The sequence below is a fragment of the Pimephales promelas genome, chromosome 23 (assembly GCF_988280905.1).
Source record: "Pimephales promelas chromosome 23, fPimPro1.hap1.1, whole genome shotgun sequence".
NCBI classification, from domain to species: Eukaryota; Metazoa; Chordata; class Actinopteri; order Cypriniformes; family Leuciscidae; genus Pimephales; species Pimephales promelas.
Genome location: NC_142791.1, coordinates 4,312,501 through 4,340,284, shown reverse-complemented (window position 1 = coordinate 4,340,284; position 27,784 = coordinate 4,312,501). Strand labels below are relative to the sequence as shown.

The following is a 27,784-nucleotide window of genomic DNA, read 5'->3' as shown; positions in this document are numbered from 1 at the left end:
GGTACTAACATTTGACAAGGACATATTCTTTGAGAGCTTTAGACAAGCCTTTTTTTGAGATGATTAATACTGCTCAATAGAATCATAATAATGATGACACATAATTAAACTTATGATGAATTTATTTGAGATTAAAATAAAATTAGGAACTAATTTGCCCTTCAAATAACTTAAAGGTGCAGTGTGTGATTTTTAGCGACTTCTAGTGGTTCGGTTGCGAGTTGCACTAAGGGCTCGGCCCACTGCTCACCCCTCTCTTTCGAAGAAGCTACGGTGGCTAAAACGGGACAAACATATCGTCGTCTGAGACAGGAGAGCATAGCCAGAGTAAGCCAAGAGTGTGTAGCATTGTCACTGTTTCTGTTCCACAGTCCATTATAAACCCCATCATGAATAAAGTTTACAAAGCCAGAGTCAGATGAGGATCAAGGGTTTTAATATATAATATAATAATAGTAATCAGTTGATTGTCTCACAAACATAACCAGCACACTTCTCCCCACATAGCAAACCCATAATACAGAGAAGGAGACGAACCACATGAGACTATGCAACTGTATATTTTTCTAACAAGGTAGTAAAAGTTTAGCTGGCTAATTTGAGCTGTTACTGTGGCTGAGCTGGTTAAAGCGTTGTTTAAACTGTACGCGACATGATTGTAACGGCGCGGGCCTCCGCATCCCTTAGACACCATTTACTACACACAACAGGCTTTTTTCTCTGATTTTGAAAACTCTTCGTGATCGACTTAAAATGCTTCCAGGATCGACTTGACTGCGATCGACGGGTTGGTGATTCCTGTAACATGTTTTACAGTCAATGACAAGACTACTAATCAGCGGTCTCACGAACTTAACCAGCACATTTATCCCCACAACACAGCGAAGGGAGAACAACTAAGTTACATGAAACAATCCAAATACATATTTTACACCACTGACAAGGGAAAAGTCACTACTCGTGGTGTTTATGGCTAGCTTCTAGCTTTCTGATGCTTCTCTTTCAAAGTAGTGACGAAATGTGCATTTGTTCGTGTTCGGCTACGGTAGAAACATGACGTCACAATATGTCGACCTTCATAGAAGGGGGTGCCCGCAGTTATTATGTACATATAAATGTCCCATTCTAAGGTAATAAAAACATTACGGTTTACTAAGTTCTCTATACACCACTGAAAACATAGTTATGGATGTCATATTGCATATCGCAAAAATTTTACACATTGCACCTTTAAAACACCCTAAGTAATGAACTTTAATAGGCCCAAAAAAATATTCCCACTGCACCGACCCAAATAAATGAACAAATAAATATTTTTGTAAATACATTATATCACAATTCTTAGCATATTAGTTAGAAAGATGGAAATTAATTTGCAATTTCATGAAAATGTAAGTTACTCAGGGGCCCCGAGAGGTTCAAGATTAAAACCTTTCTTGACTACTGAGACTTTCACACTTTCTCTGTCATGTATTCACTTGTCTAACTGAAACAGACAATTAAACTCTAGTAACCCCAAATATTTCCATAATATCCCTGACATGAAAGCATGAAGATCTCAGTTAAAATATTGTTTGATCTTTGAAATTCTTTGAAAGTCCATGCATTCAATAGCTTTTCTCCAATCCCAGTCAAAACACTGGCGTATCAAAGATGACATTAGTTGTTATTGTTCAATAAATGGCACACCCATTACAGACATCTGTGGGAAGAGAAGGGCTTGACTTGATATTTTTACATTTATTGATCGTCAAGTTCAGTTTTTTTGAAGTTAGTGTGCCAAAGTGCAGCCTGGACTCTTTTAATACATAATTATTTACTAAGTTTTGACACAAAACATACTTTTTGTAAGTTTGGATAAATGCTAAATTTTACAATATTTTACATTTAAAGCATTATTACGCTTTTAAAGCTACAAAACGATAAATATTTATGAATCTTTCATATCAAAGATATCTGTATAATATCTCTTTTACCATTTTATAGATGAATGTAAGATCCCCTATCCCTTCTGCCAAACCTAAACAAACCCATTTTATACGGAATAAAAAGAAATTTTAGCATTAAACAATTAACAATATAGCATTAAAAAGATATTTTGAGCTGCTAATCCTACTCCTACCTCTAAACCTACCCATAACCATTTCTTAAAACTGCGTACAGTTATGAAGAAAAACATAGATGGACAAGTGCAATCGCAATAATTTATTAGCCTTCAAATAGATGACTTGACATTTTTAGTGTCCTATAAAACTATGTGGCTAACAAAATGAGAGATCATTTTATTGTTGCCTTGGACTTGGTGATTTTTTTGGGCTGAATGAGGCCTTGACAATTTTTAGGACAATTGCTGAGACAACATAAAAATCAGGTTATGTTGTATTTTTACGTTTTCTCAGCAATTCCTTTTTTTAGTGTACTCATTAGTTCAGCAATCTACCATATCCCGAGGTATCCAGAATGAAACGATACAACTGTGCTGGATACGCCCAAACTGTGCTGATGAAATATCAATATATCACATCTCAGCACAGGGCTCAACAATAGCTTTTGGGCCCGTGCAAAACAATGACTTGATAAACTTGCATCAATATCTTTTTTATTTACTTGCATGATTATTTATTTTCATTATCTTGTTTCCTTTTTTACACTTGCATCCATTTTTGAAGAAGCTATCAAACTGAAACCAGCATTTCCCAATTCAGAGCAAGGAAGACTAACACTAATGGGGACCTAACCCTATTTCACAGAGATTTTCTATAATGTGCATTCCTACTGTTTTTCTGATCTGTTCTGATTTTCAAATAATTCCAGGCACCACTATGATTTGATTTAAAAATATTATTTTTGCTTACCAGATGTATTTTAGCCTCTTGCCTCTCAAATATAAAATTGTATCAGTTTTAAATGAGAGAGACAATAAACCATTTAAAAAATACCCAAAATCTCTCAGACACCCATGCTGTGAGTTTTGCGCTCAAGTTACAAATTGATCGGCTTCCATCAAGGTAATCTAGCACTGCATTTGTATATTTGTGCGCATGTGATGTGTACATGGCCATCCATGTGTGCAAGCTCTTCAGGACATTGATACTGCGGTGTTATTAGACTTCATTGGGAACCAAATGGTTCAAGGTCCAAAAGACCAACAAATGCAAACTGTTCAAAGGGCTTTAAACAATTCCAGACAATGAATAAGGGTCTTATCAAGCGAAACGATCGCTCATTTAAAAAAAAGAACAAAGTGTAAGTTTTCTAAGCTCAAATGCTCATCTTAATCTGTTTTGTGACGTGCGTTCAGGACTCTCCTGTTCTAACTCGTATATTAAAATCAACAAATCTTTTTCTGTGTCATTTGGTTCATTCAACGAAGCGAACGAATTGACTTTCAATCCTTTATTCTGTTATTTTTTGTGACTTTTTTCAAAGAACAAAAGCAAGGCCTTATGCCTTTCCATATACATCTACTGTACATTTTATAATCAGAAGAAACATTTTAGAAATAAAATCTTTTGAAAATAATTATCAATTTGGCATGTTAATTATGTTTGAAATAGTAAAACATTTACATAATCATCAAACAGTTAAGATTTAGCTTAAAATATCCTAGAAATCACACAGAGTCTCAACAAGGTCGAATCGAAGGCAAATTCTGGGTCTGTATTTTTTATTCTCTCCTGCAGCCTCTTCATTCCGGTTATGCAGCCAGTTTGTCATCTGAATACCCGGGCATAAGCAAAAGTGGCCTAAATTAATTTGGCAAGAGGAAGAGGCAGATGGAACATGTAATTGTAAAGGCACAGTTTTGGCAGCCTGAAAAGACAACTTAGAAGAATTAATATCTCCCTATGGTTAATAAATGCGTTTTTCACATTCTTCCCTTGATTCATTTCAAAACAGTTATCTCATTTTAACTGTGCAAAAACAAGCATGTGAAACCTTAATCGTACACTAAATGATGGCAATTAAGTAAGTAAGTGTTATTCTAAATCCTTAACAGATATTAAAGTGCTCCTCCTAAGCAATGTGAACCATTCGCTTTATTAAACAACTAAATTTAGACATGGAAATCATTTTTAGTGTTTACCTCTAGGATGCCACCCTCATATTACCAAAATAAATCCACGGGCGGAAAAAACTAGAAAAACTTCATCCCCAGGATCACAAAACATCATCTTAACTCACGTACTTGAAGATGGTTGTTTGAACGCATGTAGACTGACACGTTACTTCTGTTAACACACCTATATGTGTCTGTGTGATTCCTCCCTAAGGGTTTACACATGATGGCGGAGTCAAATCATTCCAGCTTCGGATTTCTTTATAACTTTCAACTCTCAAACACTTTCTTTTCAAAGCGACTTACAGCTCATCTTTAAAATAATGAATAATAATATACTGCAAGCTGGAGAAAAGCTGCCTCTGAGTAAGTGCACTTGTTTTACCTCAGTGGATCTTACTGTTCATTTTATTTTTGAATATTTCAACCAAAAAATGAAAATCCTGTCATCGATTACTCAACCTTTCTCAATCCTTTCCTTTCACAACGTTCCTTCTTATGTAAAATAAATGATGGTGCACTACATAATGACAATGAGGTATTGGAGTTAATAAATAAATAAACGTTAGCTGTGTACGAAGAACACATTGAAATTCAAGAATTGCTGTGAGCAGATCATTAAATCAGTGAGTTGAATTTATTTAAGTTCAGTCTAATTTGGAAATCCATTGGCTCATAGACCTTAGGCAGGGTAACAACACCAAATTACATTTTTGACAGGAATGAAAATAAAGTTGTGAGAAAAAGAAGTAGGCCTACATATGTTTAATGTCTTTTTTCCACTGATATAGCGTTGTTCGGGAACTTTGAAAGTTGTGAATTGTAAAAATGATGTGAGGACCTTTATTCATTGTACTAGACTATTCCTCACATCCTCCTTTTCATATATCTAACCTGACTAAGGTCTATTGGAATGAACCAGTTAAAAAAATCTGTCATGTGGACTACTTTTGTGGATCTTGTTTTGGAGTTTCCAGATGCCAGATGTGGTCACAATGAACATTTGTTGCATCAAAAGAAATGCATGAACAGCAAAAACAGCTTATGACAACATGATTGAAATTAATTTTTTGGGTGCAAGGATAAAGTGTCCATATGATGGACAATTAATTTACTTAATCTGAGATTTTTGGAAGGATTAAAAAGGAAATCATGAAGAAGAGTACTGGCACATGTATAATAAAAAAAAACAAGCCAAACAACTCCAATGATCTGTTCCCTTGTGGGAAATAAAAGCCAGCACATGAAATTGTGCTTGATACTGCCATCTTTATCTTACACATCAGTAATCAGTCTGAATCTCTGCACATCCAAAGGCATCATGGGTGTAAACTGAGGGGGTGAGGGGAGAAAAAAAGGGGGGAATAGAGTGTCAAGGAAGTAGACAATACTTTGGGAGTTTATGTATTCAGCTCTGGGCAATAGGGAGGGAATCTAATTTATGTTTTCAATAATTCACTTGTAACAAAGCATACCTGTCAAGTATCCCGTTTTGGCCGGGAAAGTCCCGTATTTAATCTTTTTTTCCCGCCGTCTTCCCGTATTAGTATTTTCCAGTAAATCTCCTGTATTTTAACCTGCGTTATTAAAATATAATACCCCGGGCGGAGTAAAAAAAAACATTCCCAATCTGAGCTCTGTCACTAGCCTCGCGATAACTACAGGTACTGTAGGTGACAGTTGTCGCGAAGTCAGATGATAAGCGACAACGCGGGGGAAACAAAGAGGAGCAGGGTGGGGGACAGTCACGCGTTTTGTAACTGTGACTTTAGCATCTCACACGGGGGAAGGAATGATGTATGTTAGCACGAGAAAGTCTGCAAAAAATTTGTACAATAACTCACTAAGAGAGTAAAGAAAATGTATGTGAAATGAAAAGGAAAAAACTGTAAAAGAAAAACAATATGAAATTAAAAGAATGTGTGGAATGAAAATAAAATGTAAATGTAAAGACAAGCAATGTTAAATGAAAAGAAAATATGCAAATAGGCTATGACACCTGTATTAATATGTAAGGGATACTGGAGCTTGGTTGGGGTGGTGGGACTGCTCACGGTAAGCGTCGGAAAATTTCCCTTATTTTCAAATCCAAAACTTGACAAGTATGGTACAAGAAGTAGACTGTCACAGACCTTAGTTAAAGTGGTCCAGAATCAATATGCTTTTCAGAATACGCACAGTAAATAGGCATCAGATCACAAATAATCTGCCAAGACAGATTTTCAGATGTTTACAGCCATTTTTTCAAAAACTCAAACTCAATTACTGTATATACTCCCAATTTACACAATTAGATCACACAACCATGAACCAATGTTATCGTAAAACTATTTACAATCACTTTTGATAATTGATAAAATATAACTATTAGATGAAAAAGAAATGTAGAAACTAACTGATAAATAAGTTTGAGTTTGTATACTGTTTATTTAATACACACAAACTTAACGAAGCATTCATACCTAGCACTGACAGCTTGTGATTGGATCATTTGAGAAAAACGTGACTAAGAATTTGATGTCCCAGAGTGAAATATGGAGTCTGTTCAGAGCAGTGTGTGTGTGTACACGATGCTTTAGCAATACAAACAGAGACACGACCACCACTGTGGCTCCCATCTCTCTGGGGGGGAGATTGGCTGCCTTAAGCCATCTGAGCATCCAAACCCCCATCCTATCATTTCATCATCATCATCCCTCATCAATCTCCCAATCCCTCACTTCACCCGCATTCCCCCGCCAAGCCTGTACCATTATTTCTCAGTGTCTGTCTCGCCCTCAATCTCTCTGCCTCTCTTTGATTACTGACATGAGATGTCTCATCCAGCTTAGAGATTTCTCTGCTGAGCCGCCACTCGAGTGTCATTTGACACACACAAACGCATACACTCACATATCACACATGGCCCTCAGCTGTGGCACAAGGCATCTGCTATCTCAGACAGTCATGCCGTGTTAATGTAAGCACAGAGCATCTCGTTCATTAGCAGCACCAGAAACTTTTGAGAAATGGCTAGATGTACTTTCAGCATTATCCTCATTGCTACACTTTTATTAAAAACATCACCTAATATCAGGGGTGGAAAGAGTACTGAAAATATATGTATACTCAGGTAAAAGTTCCAAAAAATGTGTGAGTAGTAGGAATGGGCAACGATTAATCGCGATTAATCGCATCCAAAATAAAAGTTTGTTTTTACATAATATATGTTTGTGTAGTGTGTATAATTAATTTGTATATATAAATACCCACACATGCATGTATATATTTAAGAAATATGTGCATGTATATATTTTATATATATTTATTCACAATTAATATTATATATAAATATAAATATTTGATATATTAATAACACATTTTTCTTAAATATATACATGCGTGTGTGGGTATTTATATATACAAATTAATTATACACATTACACAAACATATATTATGTAAACACAAACTTTTATTTTGGATGCGATTAATCGCGATTAATCGTTGCCCATCCCTAGTAGAATAAAAAAGCAGCTTGTTTAAAAGCACACATGAGAAGTGAGTACTGAGCTGTGGATTCCCCTTATAAAAAACACAGCAATGCAAAAACGTATAAAAGTATACATACTGTAATTCACTATCGATTGTTGTTTGTCAGAGAGAATGAAGTATATCTATAACCCAACAGTTTTAATTTTGACTGCCAACTTTTTTAATGCATCAAAATAACACGGAAATACTATTACAGACATGGAAATGGTTATTCTCAGGTCACTCATCACCATTTTGTAAGTAAAAAAATAGATTTAGAATCAGTTGAAAGGCCACTGAGCTTGAGCTTCCTATTGTTGGGGTACAAAACTGTACAAAGAATAGAAAAACCTTTAGAAGTTCACATCGAAGAAATGTGAAATTATTTTTGAATTTGGAGCTTTCTAGAGTGAGAAAAGCCAGAAAATGTATTTCTGACTTATGTAAGACAACAACTCCCAGAATGCACTCGCTTCGCTGCCCAAGGAGGCCACGCCTACCGGTAACCGCACAGTAGTAAACAACAGTGAAGGCTACTAGTGATGAGTGAGTCCGCCTAAAGTTGTGTTTTGAGATTGCCCAAAATGTCCACGATTGGGCTTTTGCGTTCTACAGTCGCCGTTCATCATGTTTACTGTGGCGAGCCTAGACGAGTGAGGGCCGTGTGGAGAACGACGCGAGGTTATTCCTGTTCGATATGGTTTTGTGGAGGTATACTGATATTACCACAAAGAGAGAAAGCCAGTGAGATGCTCACCAACAATTTTGTCCTCTTTAGAACAATTTTCCCCCAATATGTTGTGTGCATTGCAATGTTTTATGTACAGCTATGCTATTGCTAAATTCAACCTTCACACTCTGTTCTCACTGATGGAATAAATCTGTGAAGATTGGCAACCAAGTCATGCTATATTGGCCAGGCTTTCAGTTTCATTGTCCAACCGCTGTATACAGTATATGCATGCATGACTCATCTAGTACTCAGAAACCCTAAAGAAGCATCAAAGCCTCATTTTTTTGCTATGTTGAGTTAAAGAAATGAAAACAATTCGACAAAGTCTCTATGATCTATGCAGTGCGCCTTATTAATGAGACGTTTGATTGTCTCCATTCAGAACAGAAAAAGGAGAAAGGTGGACCTAATGTAGAATGACAGAAATAGTTTCAGGGTCTTGACAACAGCACATATCTGTCTCTTGAATTTAGACCACTGACTTTGAGTTTAATGGAGAAAAGGGGAATAGTGTTCACAAATAACCTACACAAATCTGAGGGACACAAACGCTGTCTGTTAAATCTCTTTTCTGCTCTATTTCTTTCTTCTTTTCATTTTGTGACGGCATGTTACTCACTTCTTTTTGAATGAGATATTGGGTCACCAATGAGCGAAACTTGAGATTTCCTCAAACTGTATGATGCTTTAATTTTTGTTTGCCCCATGAAACTGCCATACAAGAAGAGCTAATCAAAAATGTTAGAATACTGATCACCATTATCCATAAAATCCCAAGAGCAGAAGTCTTATGATCTCAAGTAAAGGTCAATTCTACACCAACTGAAGGTTTAACGTTTTGCTGCAGAAAGGAACAGATACAGGATCCTAACTGGGATTTGGGACCTTCTGCCGTCTCAAGATATTAGATTAAAAGATAAGACCCATCCAATGTCTCTGTGATGTGAAGGTCAGGGCTACAGTCTACAATTTCCAGCATAATTTTCCAGAAAAACGAGACTTATTGACCTGGAATAACAAAATGTTTGTGCAGACCTAGTTGTTCTGTTTATGAGACTTTAATAATGCAAGATTTGCTTCAATAACTTTCAGCACAATAGATTTAGGATGCAAAACCAATCAAATATAGGCTAATAGTTTAATTACACCGTTTATAATTACAAAAAAAAAATCCAACTTCAGCAAGAAAATGATTTGTAATGAACATTGAGCCTAACGAAATCAAACCATTGTGCCTCCCAAACCTTTTCAACTATATTACATAATTTGGGAATTTGATGACAAATTGAAAATAACTTTTTAAACTAGTTACAGGTTTGTGAAGCTTCTGTGGTAGGAGAAGCTAACCTGCCGACAGGGAGACAGATGAGGCTTTCGAATCGAGCTGTAATGACATTTTCTGCTTGCTTAGTTTGCTCCCTATTGGCAAGAGTTCATCATGCCCACCCGGTGGGGAAGCTGTCATCCAATTTAGAAGAACATCCCGAGAAGAACAATTATTTTATAAGAACATGCGGAAAAGATTATCAAGTTTAACAAATCAAGCTGCGGATATGTAATCATCCCAAACAGTATTATAGATGAGAACATTTGGCTATGTGGCGAAGTGTCAGATAGGTACACAATTTGTCGTCTAGATAAACAGACACATAGAACTTCAGGCTGTGAATTTATATCTGTCTGCACTTTTTTTGAGAAGTTTGTATACAAACCTCTTCGTTTTTCGCACATTCATTTTTAAATCATTGTTTGCAAAAACGTGTGTTTTATAACAAGAATGTGTTGACAATTATGAACATGCCTAGAACAAAATGCCTGGAATCAGAGCTTGTTATTTTCCAAGGTAAAAATGAGTTCAGATCTAAACTAAAGAATTATGAATCCCGCAGGGATCAAAAAACATAAACAACCGATTTATATGCGTTACTTAGTCTGCACAAGATATGCAATCCTTTAACCTGAATTAACATGCCTGACTTCAAGAGTTTGTTTTTGCATTAAAAAGTCAGCGTACATCAACTCTGCAAGCTAACATTAAAAAAACAGGTCACCATTTCATTAACGCTGGTACATGATTGACAGACTGATTAGCATTTGCGTTCAAGGAAGTATAAGAAATGACAGCAGAAAAACATGTCACAATAAAAAGAGTAACACTGATAATGACATTATTTCATTATTATTTACGGCACAAACATGGAAACATGAAGCTGCGGTGTCAGTGAAAGGTCTGTGAAACAATCAACTTCTATTTTGCAGGGCCAACAAAACACATAAACGCTATTATTGCCAGATATCATCTACTATCATTCTCTTGAGAAATCTCACCTCATTTTCTGGACATGTGAAACAGGAATGGAACAACAGAAAATTTCATTCAGCTGGCTATGGGATGGTTCGCACTAACAGAGAGGTTTTATTGGTAGAACTGATGCTTGTCCTCTGGAGAAAAGGAGCTGAAAACAAGAAAATTATTACAAGCTGTATGTCTGAGCTGAACAAGACGCTCTTTTGCCCTTTAGGGTGAGCTTAACAAAAATAGGGCAAATATATTCAGGATTAATTGCCTTTTAAATATCAGAATTTATTTAAAGAGAAAAATATTTTATTTGCATGCCATCCACATATTGGATGATTCAAATATTGTTATTTACCTGTGATAATAATAAATGTTTCTTGAGCACCAAATCAGCGTATTCAAGAACTTCTGAAACCAGATCGAAGCTTTCCGATCACAGGAATAAATTACATTTTAATTTAAGTGATATTACACAATTTGTCACGATCACCAACTTGAGTGCCCTTGATAGTGAACAGACTATTGCCACTCAATCAACAACTACACTTCCCATAACCCATTGCCTATAGTCATTATTGTTTGATTACTTCCACCTGTGTGTGTCATTACCATGGATAGTCTAATCTAAATATGCGAAGTCTTGTCTCGTGTCAAACTGCCATTCTGAGCATTCCCCTGGTTTCCTGTATCTTGTTTTAGCTTCTTCCTGTTATTATTGGATATCTCTGTTTTTGCCTGAGCCCTTTTGACCCCGTTAGTATTTGGACTGTTTACTCTGTGTTTTGACCTATTGCCTGTTTTTGGATTGCCCTTCATTAAAACTGCATTTGGATCCTCAACCCTTGGAGCAGTTCAATATTGTTGTTATTACTGTATTTGAGAAAATAAATGCAGCCTCGGTAAGCATAAGAGACGACTTCTCAACCTGCCGACCCAAAACCGGCAGGTTGTTCATGTTTATTATTATTTAGGAGGGTTGTGAACAAAAGGCTGTGAAAGCTTTTAACAGTGCTCCATCACAAATATTGTTAACTTGCAAACACTGTGGTAAACCACTATGTATCCAACAAATCAAAAACAATGGTTCTGTTTCCAATCTCATGTATTGACAAAAAATAAATAACTTGGTTTAAGAGAATGGCCCAATACGGTTGTGGTTCCAGTCTGTTGCTGTGTAAAATATCCTGACGCCCAGCATGACCTGTGTTCAACATTGTTTTTTTACAGCTACTGGGTGACTGAGGAAATTCCGTTACTATAACATTCACAACAGTAAATTTGCTGAAATGAGGTCGGGTGGAGGAAAAAGCAGCCAGATACATTGAGAGGCAATGGAAATTACCAATAACCATTCCAAGTTGGAAAACCAAATTGCATTCTTGGATGCTTTTCTCAGTTTCTGCACAGCTGGCTGATTGGGATTCAGTTTTTTGTGGCACACTTCCTCTTATATGCATAATGCAGAAATAAATTTGCTCAGTTGTGCAGCCCCTCAGTTCGGGTCACTATCTGCTCGTATTCTCTCCAGATGAGCTTGGTGACATGCCACACATGCTCATTGACACCTGAGCACACCCCAAAGTCTCTCCAAATCAGCGCTACCTCGGATGAATCATGAACGCGCTGAGCCATTCGGCTAAAACCCAACGCTTAGATCAACTTTGCAGTGCCATTCATCAGTCTTTTTGTGTTGAATATAATCTGTATGAACACTCATGGATTTGGGAGAGGAGAACAAAGTAGGAGACTGGAGCAGTGTGACAAACTCAATTTCTCTGAAGTTTCCTCTGGTTGAAGTATCTGCAAGTTTTAGCTAGCGGATAATAATAATAAAAAAGTAAAACTTGATATGCTTTGATCCACTCTCAATGGCTAGGTTCAATGGTACACCAGCACAGAGACATGTGATGTTGCGCTTTCAGGTTGGAGAGATATAATCAACAGTGTCTAACCTACTAATTACATGCACAATAGGCAAAACTCAGAATGTGGTGTGATTACACTGAATGTCACTTTGGGTGAAGACGACTCGAATAATCATGTGTTCCAGGCTAAGCAGCAATGAGCACACACGCACACACAAGAGACCCCCCATAAAAAAACGGCATTGCTAATATATTTTTCACCGTGTGCTATGTAGATAAGTCCTGCTGTGATATATCTAATGTACCATACTTGCTCTGATGATACAGTACCTTTTTGCTGCTAGGCTTACCGCTTAGGTAAGTCAAAGGCAAAGAAAAAGTCGCACTAAAAAAAACATATTTTCTCAGTTGCATATATTTCTGCAATGCCACACTAGGTGGCCCCGCCCACACGGAAGACTCACTGGACCAAAATCCAGTTGCTCATGTTTATTATTAGTTAACCATCAAATACGGACAAGGAGATCTTGATGATATGAAGCTGAGAATCACTGGATTATATTTGATATAAATATCGTTCTCATCCCAAGGCGTCATATATTATGACGCCTTGGCATTCATTCAACGCACTTGGCACCCTTTAGCGTCAATATGAGACGCAGATATCAACATGGCATCATGACTTTTGCGTAAACATACACGCCAATTTCAAGTCAAGTGGCGTGTTATCTATACGCATTTTGAGCTATCCGTGTGTATGCGTGTATGTCTATGCGGTTAAATGACCGAGTGATTCCACATGTATGTACACCATTAAATGTCCAAGCGAAATGAAGCAAAATGTAGATCTACATCTGGGTAGCGATATTTTTTTTCCTAGGGTGGTCAACAGCGTTCATAAACACGCTGAAAAGCGATTATGCGTGTTGATCGCACGCCAAAAATGGAAATACGAATAGGCGTGTCATACATACGCCATTTCATGAGATCAGTCTGCAGATATATATGGGGCAGAAGGCACCTCCTAGTGGTCTAACCCTTCCCCTACCCCAGACCTACAGTAAACCTACACTTACCCTGTGAGTGTTATATTGACGCTAAAGGGTGCCATGTGCATTGGATGTCTACGCTTTGGCAAAAACGTCGTATATGACGCCTCTAGATGAGAAATCGTTGAAATATCAGGTTGTAGTGGTGGAACAGATCACAAAATTCACAGTTCGGATCATTTACAGTATCCGCAATGGCTTCTTGAAAGTTGTACTAAACTGTCTGAAAACTGTGGAAAGTGTTCAAAAACTGTCTAATATTTTCTATTTCTTAAACATAAGTCAACATTGGAAAAAAAAAACGTTTTGTATATAATTTGTATGATTAGATATTTGAGCAAGTCAAAACCTAATTCTTAAGTTTAAATGTGTAATTCGGCAAATTACCTAAAAAAAAATCCCGTTGTTTTATGTTTATTCTACTTCATTAAGAAACTAGACCTTTTCACACAGCAGAGAGTTTAAATGCTAAGTGAATTTACAAACTTAGTTTAAGTTTCGGCGGATATAAGCATTCCTGTCAAAGAGACCGCAAGGAATGTGTTAGTCCCACAGACGAGCTATTGGTTTAAATTAAACGAACCATAAAATAACCCATTACAGAAGGTAATTGCTCATTAAAAATGTTAGATTTCTATCCTGTGGCCAGCACAAAAATATCTGTAATACATTCGAGACTTGGATTTATGAAGAGCTCAGCAAGCCAAAAGTCTTCCAGGGTGCTAGAGTAAATTAAAGAGTTATTTAAATTATAACAAGACATCCTGCTTCTGACGTACTGTTTTATGAATGTTGGAGTCAGTGGGAGATTTACATATTTAAAGCTAACTGTTTTTCTTTCTCTTAAATCCATCTTAAAGTTGGAGTGGGATTTTCTGTGCCATAACCGACACCAAATTGGACTAATTGGACCACCAGTTATTACAGAATGGGATGTGCAAACAAACAGCAAAATGTTTTCATTCTATAGTTTACTCCATATAGAATAGCTCACCCCAAAATAAAATCTACTAACACATTAAGTTGTTCCAAACTTGAATGATTTTCTTATTTCTGCAAAATTCAAAAGGAGATCATTTAAATAAATATCTGGTTGAGTTGAAGGGAATACAATTGCAGAATACTTTGACTCACTTAATAAAGCACCCAAAAGTATTAGCAAAAAGTGCATGCAACTCGCTTAGAAAGGCAGTTCTATGGCAAGCTAGGGGTTGCTACTGTAGGTGTTTCTAAGCATTTGATGTTCAACGGGCTGCTAGGGTGTTACTATGGATTGAACAATAGTCCTAAAATATCACTGAACCACAGCTTTTGGCTCACATGCAGCACAGAGAATAGGACAAATAATGAATATGTTTTCGAGAGGCTCTTTACATTCATCCAGCCAATTTTGAACCACCAACACTCTGGTTGGATTGATCAGGTATAACCAGTTATTTTACAGATTAAAGCAACATTAAAAGGCACAGACTTACCTTGGCAACTACCATTTTGGCATCTACAAGAGAGAGCCTGCGGGTGGTAGATCAGACAGTCTCGGCTCATCATTAGCCCAAATTGAAAGTTTCACAACATGCAAAAATGCACTCCTGAGCAGAGATCACTTCCTAAAAGGAAACAAGAAAACAAAAATGGCAGTCCCGCAGTTAGACACAAATAAAATAAGCCCACAACATCAAGACGCATGCCAACTATCAACAAGCAACAGCAGGGGAATACAAGCATTTCACAGACTAATCTGTGATACAGTTCATCCAAAACGGCTCAAAGTTCTGAGTCTCTGCTCATTCATTTAGATAGGAGCCTGGTCTTGTTAGTCTGAAATAGCTGCTCGGAGGCGTTGCCAAGATGGCGGCCGAGTGGCATGACTTGCCTAAAAGGACTTTGAGATTACACATTGGAACGTTGTTGCTGTTCACGGTCAGGGACTATTTTTTTTTCTAGCGGAAGGAAGGCTTTTAGTGATTTTACTTCATGTAAGTTGCTCTAACACATTCTTTTTTTTTTACTTTAATATTTTTATTGTGTGGTAGCCATTTTATAAAAGCAATAAGGTACTTGAGGCAAGTGTATCGTGAATAAGTAGCGGCTGAAGGGGTTACTCCGCTTCGCATCGTGCATAACAACACCCTTCAGTTGTTACTTATTGACGATACAGGACAGCCTCTCGTACCTTATTGCTTACGTAACCAATGTCTGTCTTGTTGTCCAAAGAGGTGGACTTAGATATATTTGCAAAAAAAAAAAAAAAGCATCCATGGACACACAAGACAATTAAAAACAGTGAACTGACTAAAGTGACATTTTTGAAAACTAGGCATTTGATTTCAGATCAGCTCTACCAAACGTGAGTGTTTTTCCACTAAGAAACAAACATTGTTATTATGTTTTGATTGATACTATGAAGCTGCTTTGATGCAATCTATAATGTGAAAAGCGCTATTAATATACTTGACTTGACTTGACACTGCAACGACCCAATTTCGATTTTTTTTCCCCCAATGCGACCTGTCACTGACAGTCTTTTCATGACAGTCTGAAATACACAGATCCGATCTTTTCAAATGCGACCCAGGCCACGTTGACCGTTGACTACTCTTCTGCACATGCGGGTCACATCTGGTCATTTCACGCTCACACAGGAGATCACAAAAGGTTGCATTTAATTGGAAATGTGAACGACCTTGCAAAAAAAACTAATTTTATCAACAACAAAAAAATCGGAATTGAGCATTAAGCCCCTGCAGTGTGAACGCAGCATAACTGACTAATAACATTTTCATTGCAATTAACGTGAAATGACTGAACATAGGAGCCTAATTTAAAAAAAAAAATGCTAATTTAAAAGAAAATGTGTCAGACAGACTTAGTGGTTTTGATATACATGTACACACTACACACATTTTATATAAAAACAAAATTAAAGTTAGGTTTGACAGCATATATACATGTATGCATTATATTCAATCCTATTCAATCATCACAAGACTATTTAGACAGCACAGAACATGAACATGTACATAATAGCACATGGTAAAACGGTTATTGATGACCATGCATTCTGTCCTCTTGCTCGTTAAAACACTTAATTAAAGATTGCGCTGCATGGCTGGCTCTTGCTGTTACTACTTATTGCCGTTTCATATAGCAGAACAAAACCAGTGCATATATTTATATTGATTATGGAATATTTTCTTGAGCGGTCTAGGCACACAAAAAAAAAACTGACTGAGAAACAAATTGAATCGGCCCATTCTGTTCTGGCCTACTGAGCACAGTCTGGTGTTTTTGTTAACTACAGAGTTCAGCTGCTGTATATTTCAAATATTTAACACTCAGTCATAAGTTTTGCACAACTTTGTTTGCCATAAGGACTATACAGTTTCATCAATAAGGCTCAAGTAGCCAAAAATGTGAAATGTGAAGCTCTTGTTACCGCACATTAATATGATTATTGTCATTAATCACATTAAAGCTAAAGACGATCAATACTGTTGGAAAAACAAGGCTAATTCAGAATCTGTATACTGTAACGGCATTAAGTTTAACATGTTTTTGAATGGCTGAGAGGATTGGGGGGGGGGGGGGGGGGATCCATGGTTGCAAAGAAGTGTAAATTAGATATCCAAGTGTTATCCTGACTTCCGGACCTAACACTTTCACATCTTAAATTGTTTTGTTTTCTCAAAAATGTGTTAAACTGAATGTGTAAATTAAATAATAATTTAAATCTTTTTTACATTTTTTTGTTTTTTTAGTTTAACAAAGCAAAATAAAAAAATAAAAACTCTGTTTGGGAATCATGGTCATATAGGTCCTGATATCTCGCAGTTTCATCATAATATATTTGAAACTGACACAATATATTTAAAAAAAACACCTTGTGACTCTGACAGCATTTATGAATAAATTTGAATTGTCATACAATAACACTGTTCTACCTAACACGGCCTTGCAGTCTCACCTACTTACTTTCCCTGTTTTCCTAGTATGGATGTCTGCACACTGTTACCAAGGAGACTGCACACCCACATCCTATTGTATTTTGGGGAGCAATTAACGTACCAAAGACTTGCTATTCTGTGTTTTCTGTCTCGTCTTTTGTATTTTCAACATGTTTTGATGTATTTACAGTGAGGGCGAAAGGTCTCAAATAAATAAGACTCAATGATATTATCTACAAACGAAATAATCCTTGCAAGTGTTTCCACTATCTCGGCTATTTAGACTAAAACACGATGTTCTGTCTTAGCAAAGACACTATAATTTGAGCAACTGCTCTGTCTGGTGGCTATTTTTGGAACTACAAGTAAAGATTACCCTGTTAAGCTATTTAAAGAGTGACCTAAAGTGAGCATGCGTTGTTTTAGTGTTCACAGCTCTATGGTTTTTTTATCTATCTTTATTCTTTCATCAGCATTAACTCACAAACACACACTCAGATATACACACACAACTCTACAAGCACTTGAAGCATATTGCCAAGCCTTATCTAACACGAGTGTGACACGTTTGACCCGCTTGACTGCATTTGGCCAGTCTGGGATTACCGCTTGGAGCAAAACTCAAATTTATATTTATGAATGTGTGTAGATAGTCAGTAAACAGTTTAGGGCCATAATAATGGAAATGCATTCACTTCTTGATATACTTGAAAACCATTTCTGACTTTTGAGAGAAAAGTCATTTAAAATGCCACTTTGGGGAAATATTATTATCAAAGGACATCAAAGTATGACATACAGTTGCTTTTCTGCAGTTGCTGTGGTCGACTGGACAATACTTTAAGTGTACAGTAACTGCTTCAAGGGCTGAGAGAAAGAAAGAAAGAACATTTTTCACAATATTACTATTTTACTGTATTTATTGACCATTTAAATGCACAAGACTTCAAGAATTTATTCTTTTGTGTTTCACAAACAAGTACTATATTTATGTAATAACTATATGAAGAGTTCAGATGCAAAAGCCTCTAAGTGCCATTTGAAATTTTCCTCTAAAATGATCATTTTTTATCAAGCTTATATATTCAAGTCCAGTAATTTCACTTAAATGACAATTAATAGGTAATCCTCATTGCAATTTAAGTGAAATTACTGAACTTAAATATACAAGCTTGATAAAAATGATCATTCAAGAAAATTTCAATTGGCCCTTAGAGGCTTTTGCATCTGAACTCTTCATATATTAATATATAATTATACCAACGATTTAAATTTAAAGTATGAACAAGCAATGCTTATTATTTTCTACAAAATAAAAAAATGAGGGCTGTAACAACAATATATTGTGTCACAATATATCGCAATAAAAAATGCAACATGTATTGAGGATAGTGACAATAATGTATTTATTGTTCATGAAAATGAAAATTACTGTGAGAAAAAAATGTAAGTTTACAGAGTTTTGTTGTCAGTAAAACAATAAACTGCTATATATAATGTTGAATACAATGTATAATAATGCAATGGGCGAATATTTTTGGGTCCTGATAATGTCAAATGTCTTATGTTACCAGTATGCTGGGAATATTTTCGGCTTCTTATGTTACCAGTAAAAAGAGGCCTACATTATTTCAAATATATCTAGTCAGTGATAGGGTGCAAGGATATTTGTCTGAAATAATTCAGTATTTTCAGCTTCAGAATCATGAATATTTTTATTCTGGTGTCACCATTGTCCTGTGAATTGGGTTACCAGCACCAAGTCCAAGCCTATTCATTTACACCCACAATGTACCAAATTTAGCATTCTAACCAACAGCAGAGCCGAACAGTAACACAGTATATACTTGAGTACAGTACTTAAGTACAATTTTAAGGGATCTGTACTTTTACTCGAGTATCATTTTTGAGGAGTACTCATGACTTCACTCACGTAATGTACATTTGAGATGGAAATATTGCACTCTTTACTCTGCTACATATCTATACATAACCGTAAGTGCCCGTTACTACTTTAAAAAAAATTACAAATCTCGGAAACACTCAATTTGTAGTTTCCCTCTCAAACGTAAGTAAGTAAGTAAATGTATTTATATAGCACTTTTTTACAGATAAACATCACAAAGTGATTCACAGTAAAATGTACTACTCCAACGTGATTGGATTGTGCAGGCGCCACTGATTGGGACAGCCTATCAGCAATCACCTTCAGCTTTCCCTCAAAGTCAACTCAATGGTCAGATTTAAATAAGAGACGAAACCATGGATGAAACAATGACGACGCAGCCGGTGCCAACCTGTGGCCCCACTTCACCAGACTATCTCAATTTACTGAATTTTTCTGAAATTTTCTGAAATGTTAAATAAAACAACATGGTAAATAGATGAAAATAACTTGATTTTACTTTCAATTCCTTTTACATTCTCCAGGGTACTTAAGTTGACATCTGACTGTAGTACTTTTACTTGTACTTGAGTAAAATTTAGCAAGAGGTATCTGTACTTTTCCTCAAGTTATGAAGAAGCTGTGTACTCTTTCCACCTGTGATCAAAAGTACATTTTTTGTTAACCTTTTACCACATCTTGGAATATCGCAATAATATCGTAGCGTGCGTTCAGTATCGGGATATGTATCGAATTGTAACATGAGGGTATCGTTACATTGCTATTTACTACATTTTTTTGTTTTGACTGTACAAACTGCCAGACCGATATATCGGCAGGCCGATATTATCGGCCGACATTAGGCATTTTCCAAGCTATCGGTATCGGCAATTATAATGGCCGATAAATGAATATTTCAAAAATAATATAAAAACGGACAAAACACACCTGAACCATGTCATGAGTGTTGGAGTTGTATAGTTTGTCCACCAGAGGGCACCCTACACCATTCCTGTTGGGAACACTCGTTGAGTTGGTCACGATACATATATTGCTTGAATAACAATTAAAAGATCATCCCAATCAGTTCTCTTGACTCAAATAAGCATGACAAAATTTGTGACTATCATGTCCAGTTTTGCTTCTGTTAAATAAGCCGAAAGTGAAGCGGAATTAGTTAGTAATAGTTACGTTACGTTGTTACAGTGTAGTTGACTGACTGTCCTTTTAACTTTTGACAATGTCACTGAAGCATTTCTTTAATAGCTCGTGACAGTAATAGAAATGAGACGGATCATCTCTCCTTGGCCTTTTTAAATTGAAAATATAACTAAATTGTTAAACCATTACTAAATTATGGCTCATCATAGACAGCTAACCACATAGCTAGCTAATGCCACTGTCATCAGTCTGTTCTGTTGTGACAATGAAAAAAACAAGTTTCTTTTTAAAATGCATTATCATATTATTTTAGTTAAAACTCATAAATAAGTTCAAATAACTAATGTTAGGGTACTATGTTAATGTTTTGTTGCACGTTTCTGAAATAAAAAAAAAAATATGCGCCGATATATCGGAGTATCGGATTTTAAAAATCGGTATCAGCCTTCAAAATCTTTTATCAGTCGGGCTCTAGTACAAACATGGTCAAAATGTAGTCAAGATATGAATTCTGTGTAAATCTCAGAACCTTCTGCAGAGTTAGTGCTTTTGGTGATGACAGCTGTTCGCCACTTGTTGTTTTTTTTACCCAGCTGTACAGCACAAGGTTTTGCAGACGTGTTTTGTAAATCACAAGTGTATGCCTCTGAGCTCAGCACAGCTGCTTTCTTCCAGGTGTCTGATACGACCACATAAATATTCTGCTTATATATTTACATTCACGCTCATTAGCACACACACACTTGCAGAATCTCTTTGAGAACTATTGTGACTGCTGAGAGTCCGGCACGTGGCCAATATCTCAACATGCACACCGCAACACAGCAACATCCTGCAGCTCTTGCACAGTCGTCAGTTTCATTTCTCTTCTGCATTTGCAGCAAAATAGTGATGGAGGGCAAACAAGGACAACTTAGAAACTTTACAGCATTACAAATTTCTGGTTCACTTGATTGAAAACTGTGTGGTTTGGAAAATTATAAGAGGATATGTAAGTGTTCTGCTCATCGTCTGCAGTTGAAAGTCAACATTAATCATTTTACACTTAAACTTATAAACTTAACATACAAATGCAGTTTGGGAAAATAAGAGTAATAGAGTTTTTTCAGATTATTGGCCAGACATTTATATCCTTTCCATCTCTGAGATTCAACATTGTACACCTGCGACACTGTAAAAAAATAAAATAAAAAAAGATATTTGACCAATAAGTGTTTTTACATTGCTTAAACTGATCAACATTTTCAAAATTGTGTGTATAAAAACACACACAAGATTTAATGCAAGATTTAACTAATGTTTTCAGTCAGTTTAATGTAAATTAAGTTGAAATGACCTAAACATCCAAGTTGATTGTACTTAATTTAGGGCAGCAACTTTTTTACAGTGAGAATATCAGTGATTTTCTTGGGTCAATAACAAAAAATACTTTTGCGATAATGTTCTCTATGTTTCTTTTTTATTTAATGAAATGGTTCATTAAAAACATTTTTTATATTTATTAATAATCTTGATTAATGATTATTAAAATAATGGTAGTTCATAATATATTAACAAATGTTAATGTTTAATGTTAAAATTATATAGAAATCGAGGAAGAAAATTAAAATAAACAAATGCTTTACATCAATAATGTAAAGTATTACCCTTGTTTTTATTACAAATAATATATACAAAATATATTTAGCTTAAAAAATATTGATATATTCAAATGTATAATGTTTTTTATATATATTTTATGGTGCATAAATTAAAGAACTTTATTAAAAATAATAAATAGTGAAGAATATTTTATTACAAAAGCATTATATTTTTTAAACAAATATAATCACTATTCAATATATTTAAGCAATATCACTATTTTTCACTTCATGTCCCATTAAAAAAAATATACTAATTGTAATTACATACATATTTTTTAATATGAGTGTTCAAAGCTAATTTGTTGTTCAAAGCTAGAGTTTGGCCAATCCAAAGCTATTAAAAGACAAGTAAAGTTGGTTGACCTACAGTATATCTGTAGGTGGCCATACCTCTACTGAAGTAAACGTCACTTTAATTTCAAGTGTATGCAATCACGGGGGCTATATCAAAGTATGTTTGATTGTGTAAGCGTGAATGCGACCAGTCTCAGATATATAGCAATTACCTCTGTTTAGTGACCGAAGCTGCCGAGATTGTGATTGTGAGACCCACGTTAAACAAGGCGTGATGACCTCGGAGCGACATAGCTTCCTAAAATGAAGGGGTAAAATATAGGTAAGAGTTAATCAAACATTCAATCACTTTTAATGATGCTCAGATATCATTAAAACACTTTTCATTTATGAAGTCAGATGAAATAACGAGATAATATATTTGAGAAAATGTATTTCATTTAATCTTGTGTTGCTCAAGAGGCAACTCTAACTGGCAGAAACGTATTATTGGAGACCCCAGTATACTGATACCACATCATATTTATTGTGCAGACTGAACAGGGTCTGCCGGGACCCCGATTATGCATTTTCAGCAGTTCCCAGTTATGACTTTGGACCCAACCTTGCTTCTTCCTCTAGCTCTCACATGAGTCATCATGTGAACAGGTGTTCCTCTTCCCTGCCTATTATCAGCCTCCACACAGATGTGAGACCGCTGGGAATAAACAGGGAATATCTTCACCTCGTACACAGCTCTAAGCAGCCTGTCATTCACCTTCCCTTCTGCTTTGTTGAATGACTGCAAGGTCAGTTTCTCCCACCATACAGGCTGACATTACACCGCTCAGATAACACACATTCTCTGCGCTGTCACAGTTCAGAGGCTGGAATACACGTTAACTTCTGGGTCTGTGTTACTTTGAATTAAACTGGTATTTTCTTTCTCTCCACTTTAAAAAGACACTTTTAAGCTTTGATGGGGGACTTTGAACTGAGATACGTGAAAAGATACTTGCTATGGGGATATTAATAGAGAGAGTGTGAGTGTGTGTGTGTACCTACTTAACTATATTTTGGGGACAAATTTGTACCCAGAAGAGACCAAAACTTGACAAAATCTCCAAAAACCTCCCTTAAGTAACATCCTCATTTGTAAATATGGTATAAAAATTAGGGATGCACCGATATTAAAATTTTGGCCGATACCGATAACCGATAATTCTTTATATTTGAAAGCCGATAACCGATATATCGGCCGATAAACTTAAATCCAAATTTTTATCTAATTTTGAGAGCCTGATTACAAAAACAAAAGTCTCAGAATTAAATCCATGTCCCAAGCGCACAATTATAATGATGTTCTCATTATAGTGTTGTATAGCCGATATGACAGTTGTCCCGAACCAGATTTTCATTTTTTGAAGAGATTTTAATCATATTTCAAGAAATTCAAAAACATAAAAACAGTTCTCAACAAGTGTCTCAGCTGAAGGGAATAATACATTATTTATCGGTTTTAATATATCGGCCACATTTTCTTACCAGGCCGATAACGATAACATTAAAAATGAACATATATCGGCCGATACCGATATGCTGGGCTGGCCGATATATTGTGCATCCCTAATAAAAATAGTTAAAGGTTTTTTAAAAATGTAAAAGCGTAGAAAGTTTTGTGACGTTTTTGTGTTGTTTTTGGCGTGGTGTTAGTATAGACCATTTCACAAGATGTAAACAACACTGGTCCAGAAGCGCTTCCTGTTTCAGTTTTTTAACACTACATAAAAGCTGGGATAAAATACAACCAACAGAACATTTAAAACTGAATCAAAAAGTTAAACAAACATCTTTAAGATGTTTTCTTTACATGTGAAATAAAGAAAACAGTTACAAACTGAAACAGGAAGTGCTTCTGGACCAGTCTTGTTTACATCTTGTGAAATGGTCTATAAAGGGATATAATATACAGATATACAGTATAAAAACATTGTGTGTGTGTGTGTGTGTACAATCTCCTTAGGAACGTTTTGGGACTTTCAATGGAGGGTCATTTGTGTTTTGAAGAAAAGTCTTATTTTTAGGTGAACTATCCCTTCCAAGCAGCAGTTCTTAAAAACAAGGTCTGAGTTATTGATCTTGTCATCAGTTCATGCAGAGACCCATTAATGTACGTCGTGCTACGGCCTAGTTACTTTTCACCTTCTATTTCAGCTGTGGCGAACAGCTTTTAACAACCGTAATCAAGGTTTCCCAGGCAGCAGCAGAGCATGACAAAGGTCCTTGCTTATTGTTTTTTTTTTCTCTCAGACTCTTTTCCCCCACAGCTCTCCTCTCTCAACAAGATTAGAGATCCATTACCGAATCATGTTGGGTCTAAGCAAACATTCAGGCTTCCAGCTCATCCCACATGGCATGCACAGCATCCATCATCACACCAGTTCACTTCCCTTGATACAGGCACAAAAAGCCCACATCAGTCTTAATTGGACATTAGCTAGAAATCGCTAGCAACGCTCAACCTTTGGTTCCGAACGACAACAAGAGATACAGGAAACAAACGAACTGACGAGAGGAATAATTGGCTGTCGTTTTCCATCCCACCGTCTGTTTTCACCAAGCTCTCAGGAAAAAAGTTACAGGAACTAATGTCAGTAGACCAAAAACGCAAGGAGTGAGAAAGATGGGAATTTGAAAGTCATAGCGTGTCGGGCCTTAATTGGATAATGGGAACCAATCACTCAAGAAAGGTTTCAGATAAATGCCTGCAAGACTTAAGAAATTCTGTATAATGTGACTCGTCCTCCGTTTGAAAAAAAAAATTAGCAAAGGTGACATGTTCAATACTTTTCTATTTGCACAGTGTGCAGAGCACATTTCTACACCACTTGCATAACCAAACCAGGAAAAAACTAGGAAAAATTAAGGCTGTATCTGAAATTGTTACGTTATTATATCATAACTGGATCAACATATTTTGTTGATAACACTGATGTAGTAGCACCTAACCATAGTGTTCTTCTCCCGTTAGTGTTTAGATTTTTAGTAGCCTACAAAAATTAAGATTTTGCTTTTCTTTCAAGCAGCTCCTCAACACTGAAATTAACATTTAATGACAGGATGAACAAACATACATAGTACCAACCAACCTAAACTCACACATAGCCCTACTTTTTCTTGCTACTGCGACAGCAATGTGCATCCAACATCCGTGATAATGAAACAACGACATAAAATAGATCAAAGACATTCTTAATAAACTCAATAAAGCGAGTACAGTTTACTTTACATCTCTCATTCCCCTTTTTCGTTTTAAGTCAAGTTAAAAACAGATGAGCTGTCTAAAAAGAGGGCTTGTGGTTCCACGTTAACTTACCTTACTCCTCCACAATTAATTACCATAGACAATTACGCACCTGTACACCTTCAACACGACGACTTGAAGCTTAGCGCCCTCTATGGTTCAACATTATTGATCAAAACCGCCATTGGAATAGGACTAAAATATACAACAAAATACAAAATTACAAATGTATACATAAAAAAATCAAGTGCACATGACCATTCATCAATCAAAAATATTAATGGAAAAATATTACAAATCTTCTTTTTCAAGTAGCCTATTCTGTTCTCCAAACTGGCGTGCTAGTCCTTCTCATGAAGAAATAAATTGAATTTAGCTTTGATCCTGACAATCTTTTCTTGTGTATAGAATGTAGAATTTTCGCAAAATAATAAAAGATGTAAAAAAAAATACTTTGATTTAAATTAGTTATATTTTAAATGGAATAAAACATAGGCAACACAAATCAAATAATTCATTTGAATATAATGGAACGGGTTTTTTTAGGTCGTGAAGCAATTAGTCACCGAACATTTATTAGGCCTACTACATCTTGCTTTAAAGAGTTTATAAACAATCTTTAAAAGGTATAGTTTTCAGATAATGGTGATATGCATATTCAATGATTGTTAAAGCAATTCATTTTACCATGTCAAAGCAATCATTATGCTTCTCCTTATATTTGTTCTAAATAAATGTATCTCCATATATTTATTATTTCTCTGTAAATTCTTGCATCCAGTAATCTTCATTTGATATATAACTAAATTCTGCCCTCATGTGGACATAGTCGAAATAGTTTTTACGTTTCTGGGTGACATTGCCGGAGGAGTTTTCTCCTAAAATCCCCTTTGAGTAAGCCTAAAAAGGCCTAATCAATTATCAAGGTCTGATGAATCAAGGCTTTATATATGTTTCATAATGAGTGGGCTACATATATACTTGTAACATAAAAGCTACATCATAATGGCTTTCTCCAGTTAGTGTTTTTGTATTTTTGCCCTTTCAGGCTTCTCTTCAGAGCTGATTTACTATTTGCAGTTTCGTCCTCACCTCTGAGAAGACCATTATGAAATCCTCTGGGCAGATCTCTGCTTCAGTACTCCATCAAACTAATCGAGTTTCTCCTGGCTTTTACAAGGCTCATTAACTTAACCCTGATCACAGGGCAAACAAGCTCGTGTCACAAAAGATGCTATTGATGGTGTGTTACTCGAGTGACCCCCTCCTCTGTGTTGGTACCACAGTAAATAACAAGTCCTCAAATTGTTGTACGAGTATATGCTGTAAAAAATAAAATAGCGTATCATGCGAGTCGTCGTCTTGTTTATGCTGAGTGTGGGGGAAATATGAGCAGCTGTGACCCCCTTTCATGGTTGAGTTGAAATTGTTTATTAGATTTAAATGACCAGCATCTAATTTTCACTTGCTCAATAAGATCCAGACTGTTTTGCCTATTGCCCTCCTCGGGTTCTGTCTGTGGCCATACTGTGAGAATAAAGTGTCTTTGAGATCAAACATTGGTGCTGAGCAAATGGATCTCACGCAGAGAGGGCAGCAGATGGACTGGGCATGGGAACAAGGTAGCATCTCTCCAAACAGACTTTCAATGAGCCACACCAAAAACAGGAAGAGGCCGTTGATAGTAAATGATGTAAGGGACTCTGGGCCTTTTCTCCACTCAATAAGTCGGGCAATTTTTTCGAAGTCACTGTGTATATATTTCTATGAGTGTGATAACTTACCCTAACCTAACTTTTAATTTATAATACCCTCATCCTGAGAATAAAGTTCAGAATTTTGGTTAAAATCTGCCTTTGTTTTAGGTCGGTGTGGTTTTAATATTTACTCCGGAGCAAAAAATATCATACTGGAATTTTAGTTTGGAAGAAAGAGTTCATTGTGACAACTAGCCCCATACTGTATAATGGTGATTTGCTATAGGATATAGTTCTAAAAAAAAAAAAAATCCTGTTGTCCTATATCTCTAAAATCTTGACTGGAATGTCATGTAAATG

The 27,784-nt window shown here is 36.0% G+C and overlaps 1 protein-coding gene across 1 annotated transcript in view; it reads right to left on the bottom strand.

Annotated features, from left to right (window-relative positions):
* The window catches only part of opcml (opioid binding protein/cell adhesion molecule-like), a 241,637-nt gene extending 218,893 nt beyond the window's left edge, over positions 1 to 22,744 (bottom strand). The window contains exons 1-2 of the mRNA XM_089126127.1: positions 22,657 to 22,744; positions 14,993 to 15,124 (exon numbers count right to left, since the gene is read on the bottom strand). Of these exons, the coding sequence (XP_088982253.1) occupies positions 14,993 to 15,007 (15 nt within the window). The 5' untranslated portion in view covers positions 15,008 to 15,124; positions 22,657 to 22,744. The remainder of the gene's footprint in view (positions 1 to 14,992; positions 15,125 to 22,656) is intronic.
* Positions 22,745 to 27,784: the final 5,040 nt, after the last annotated feature.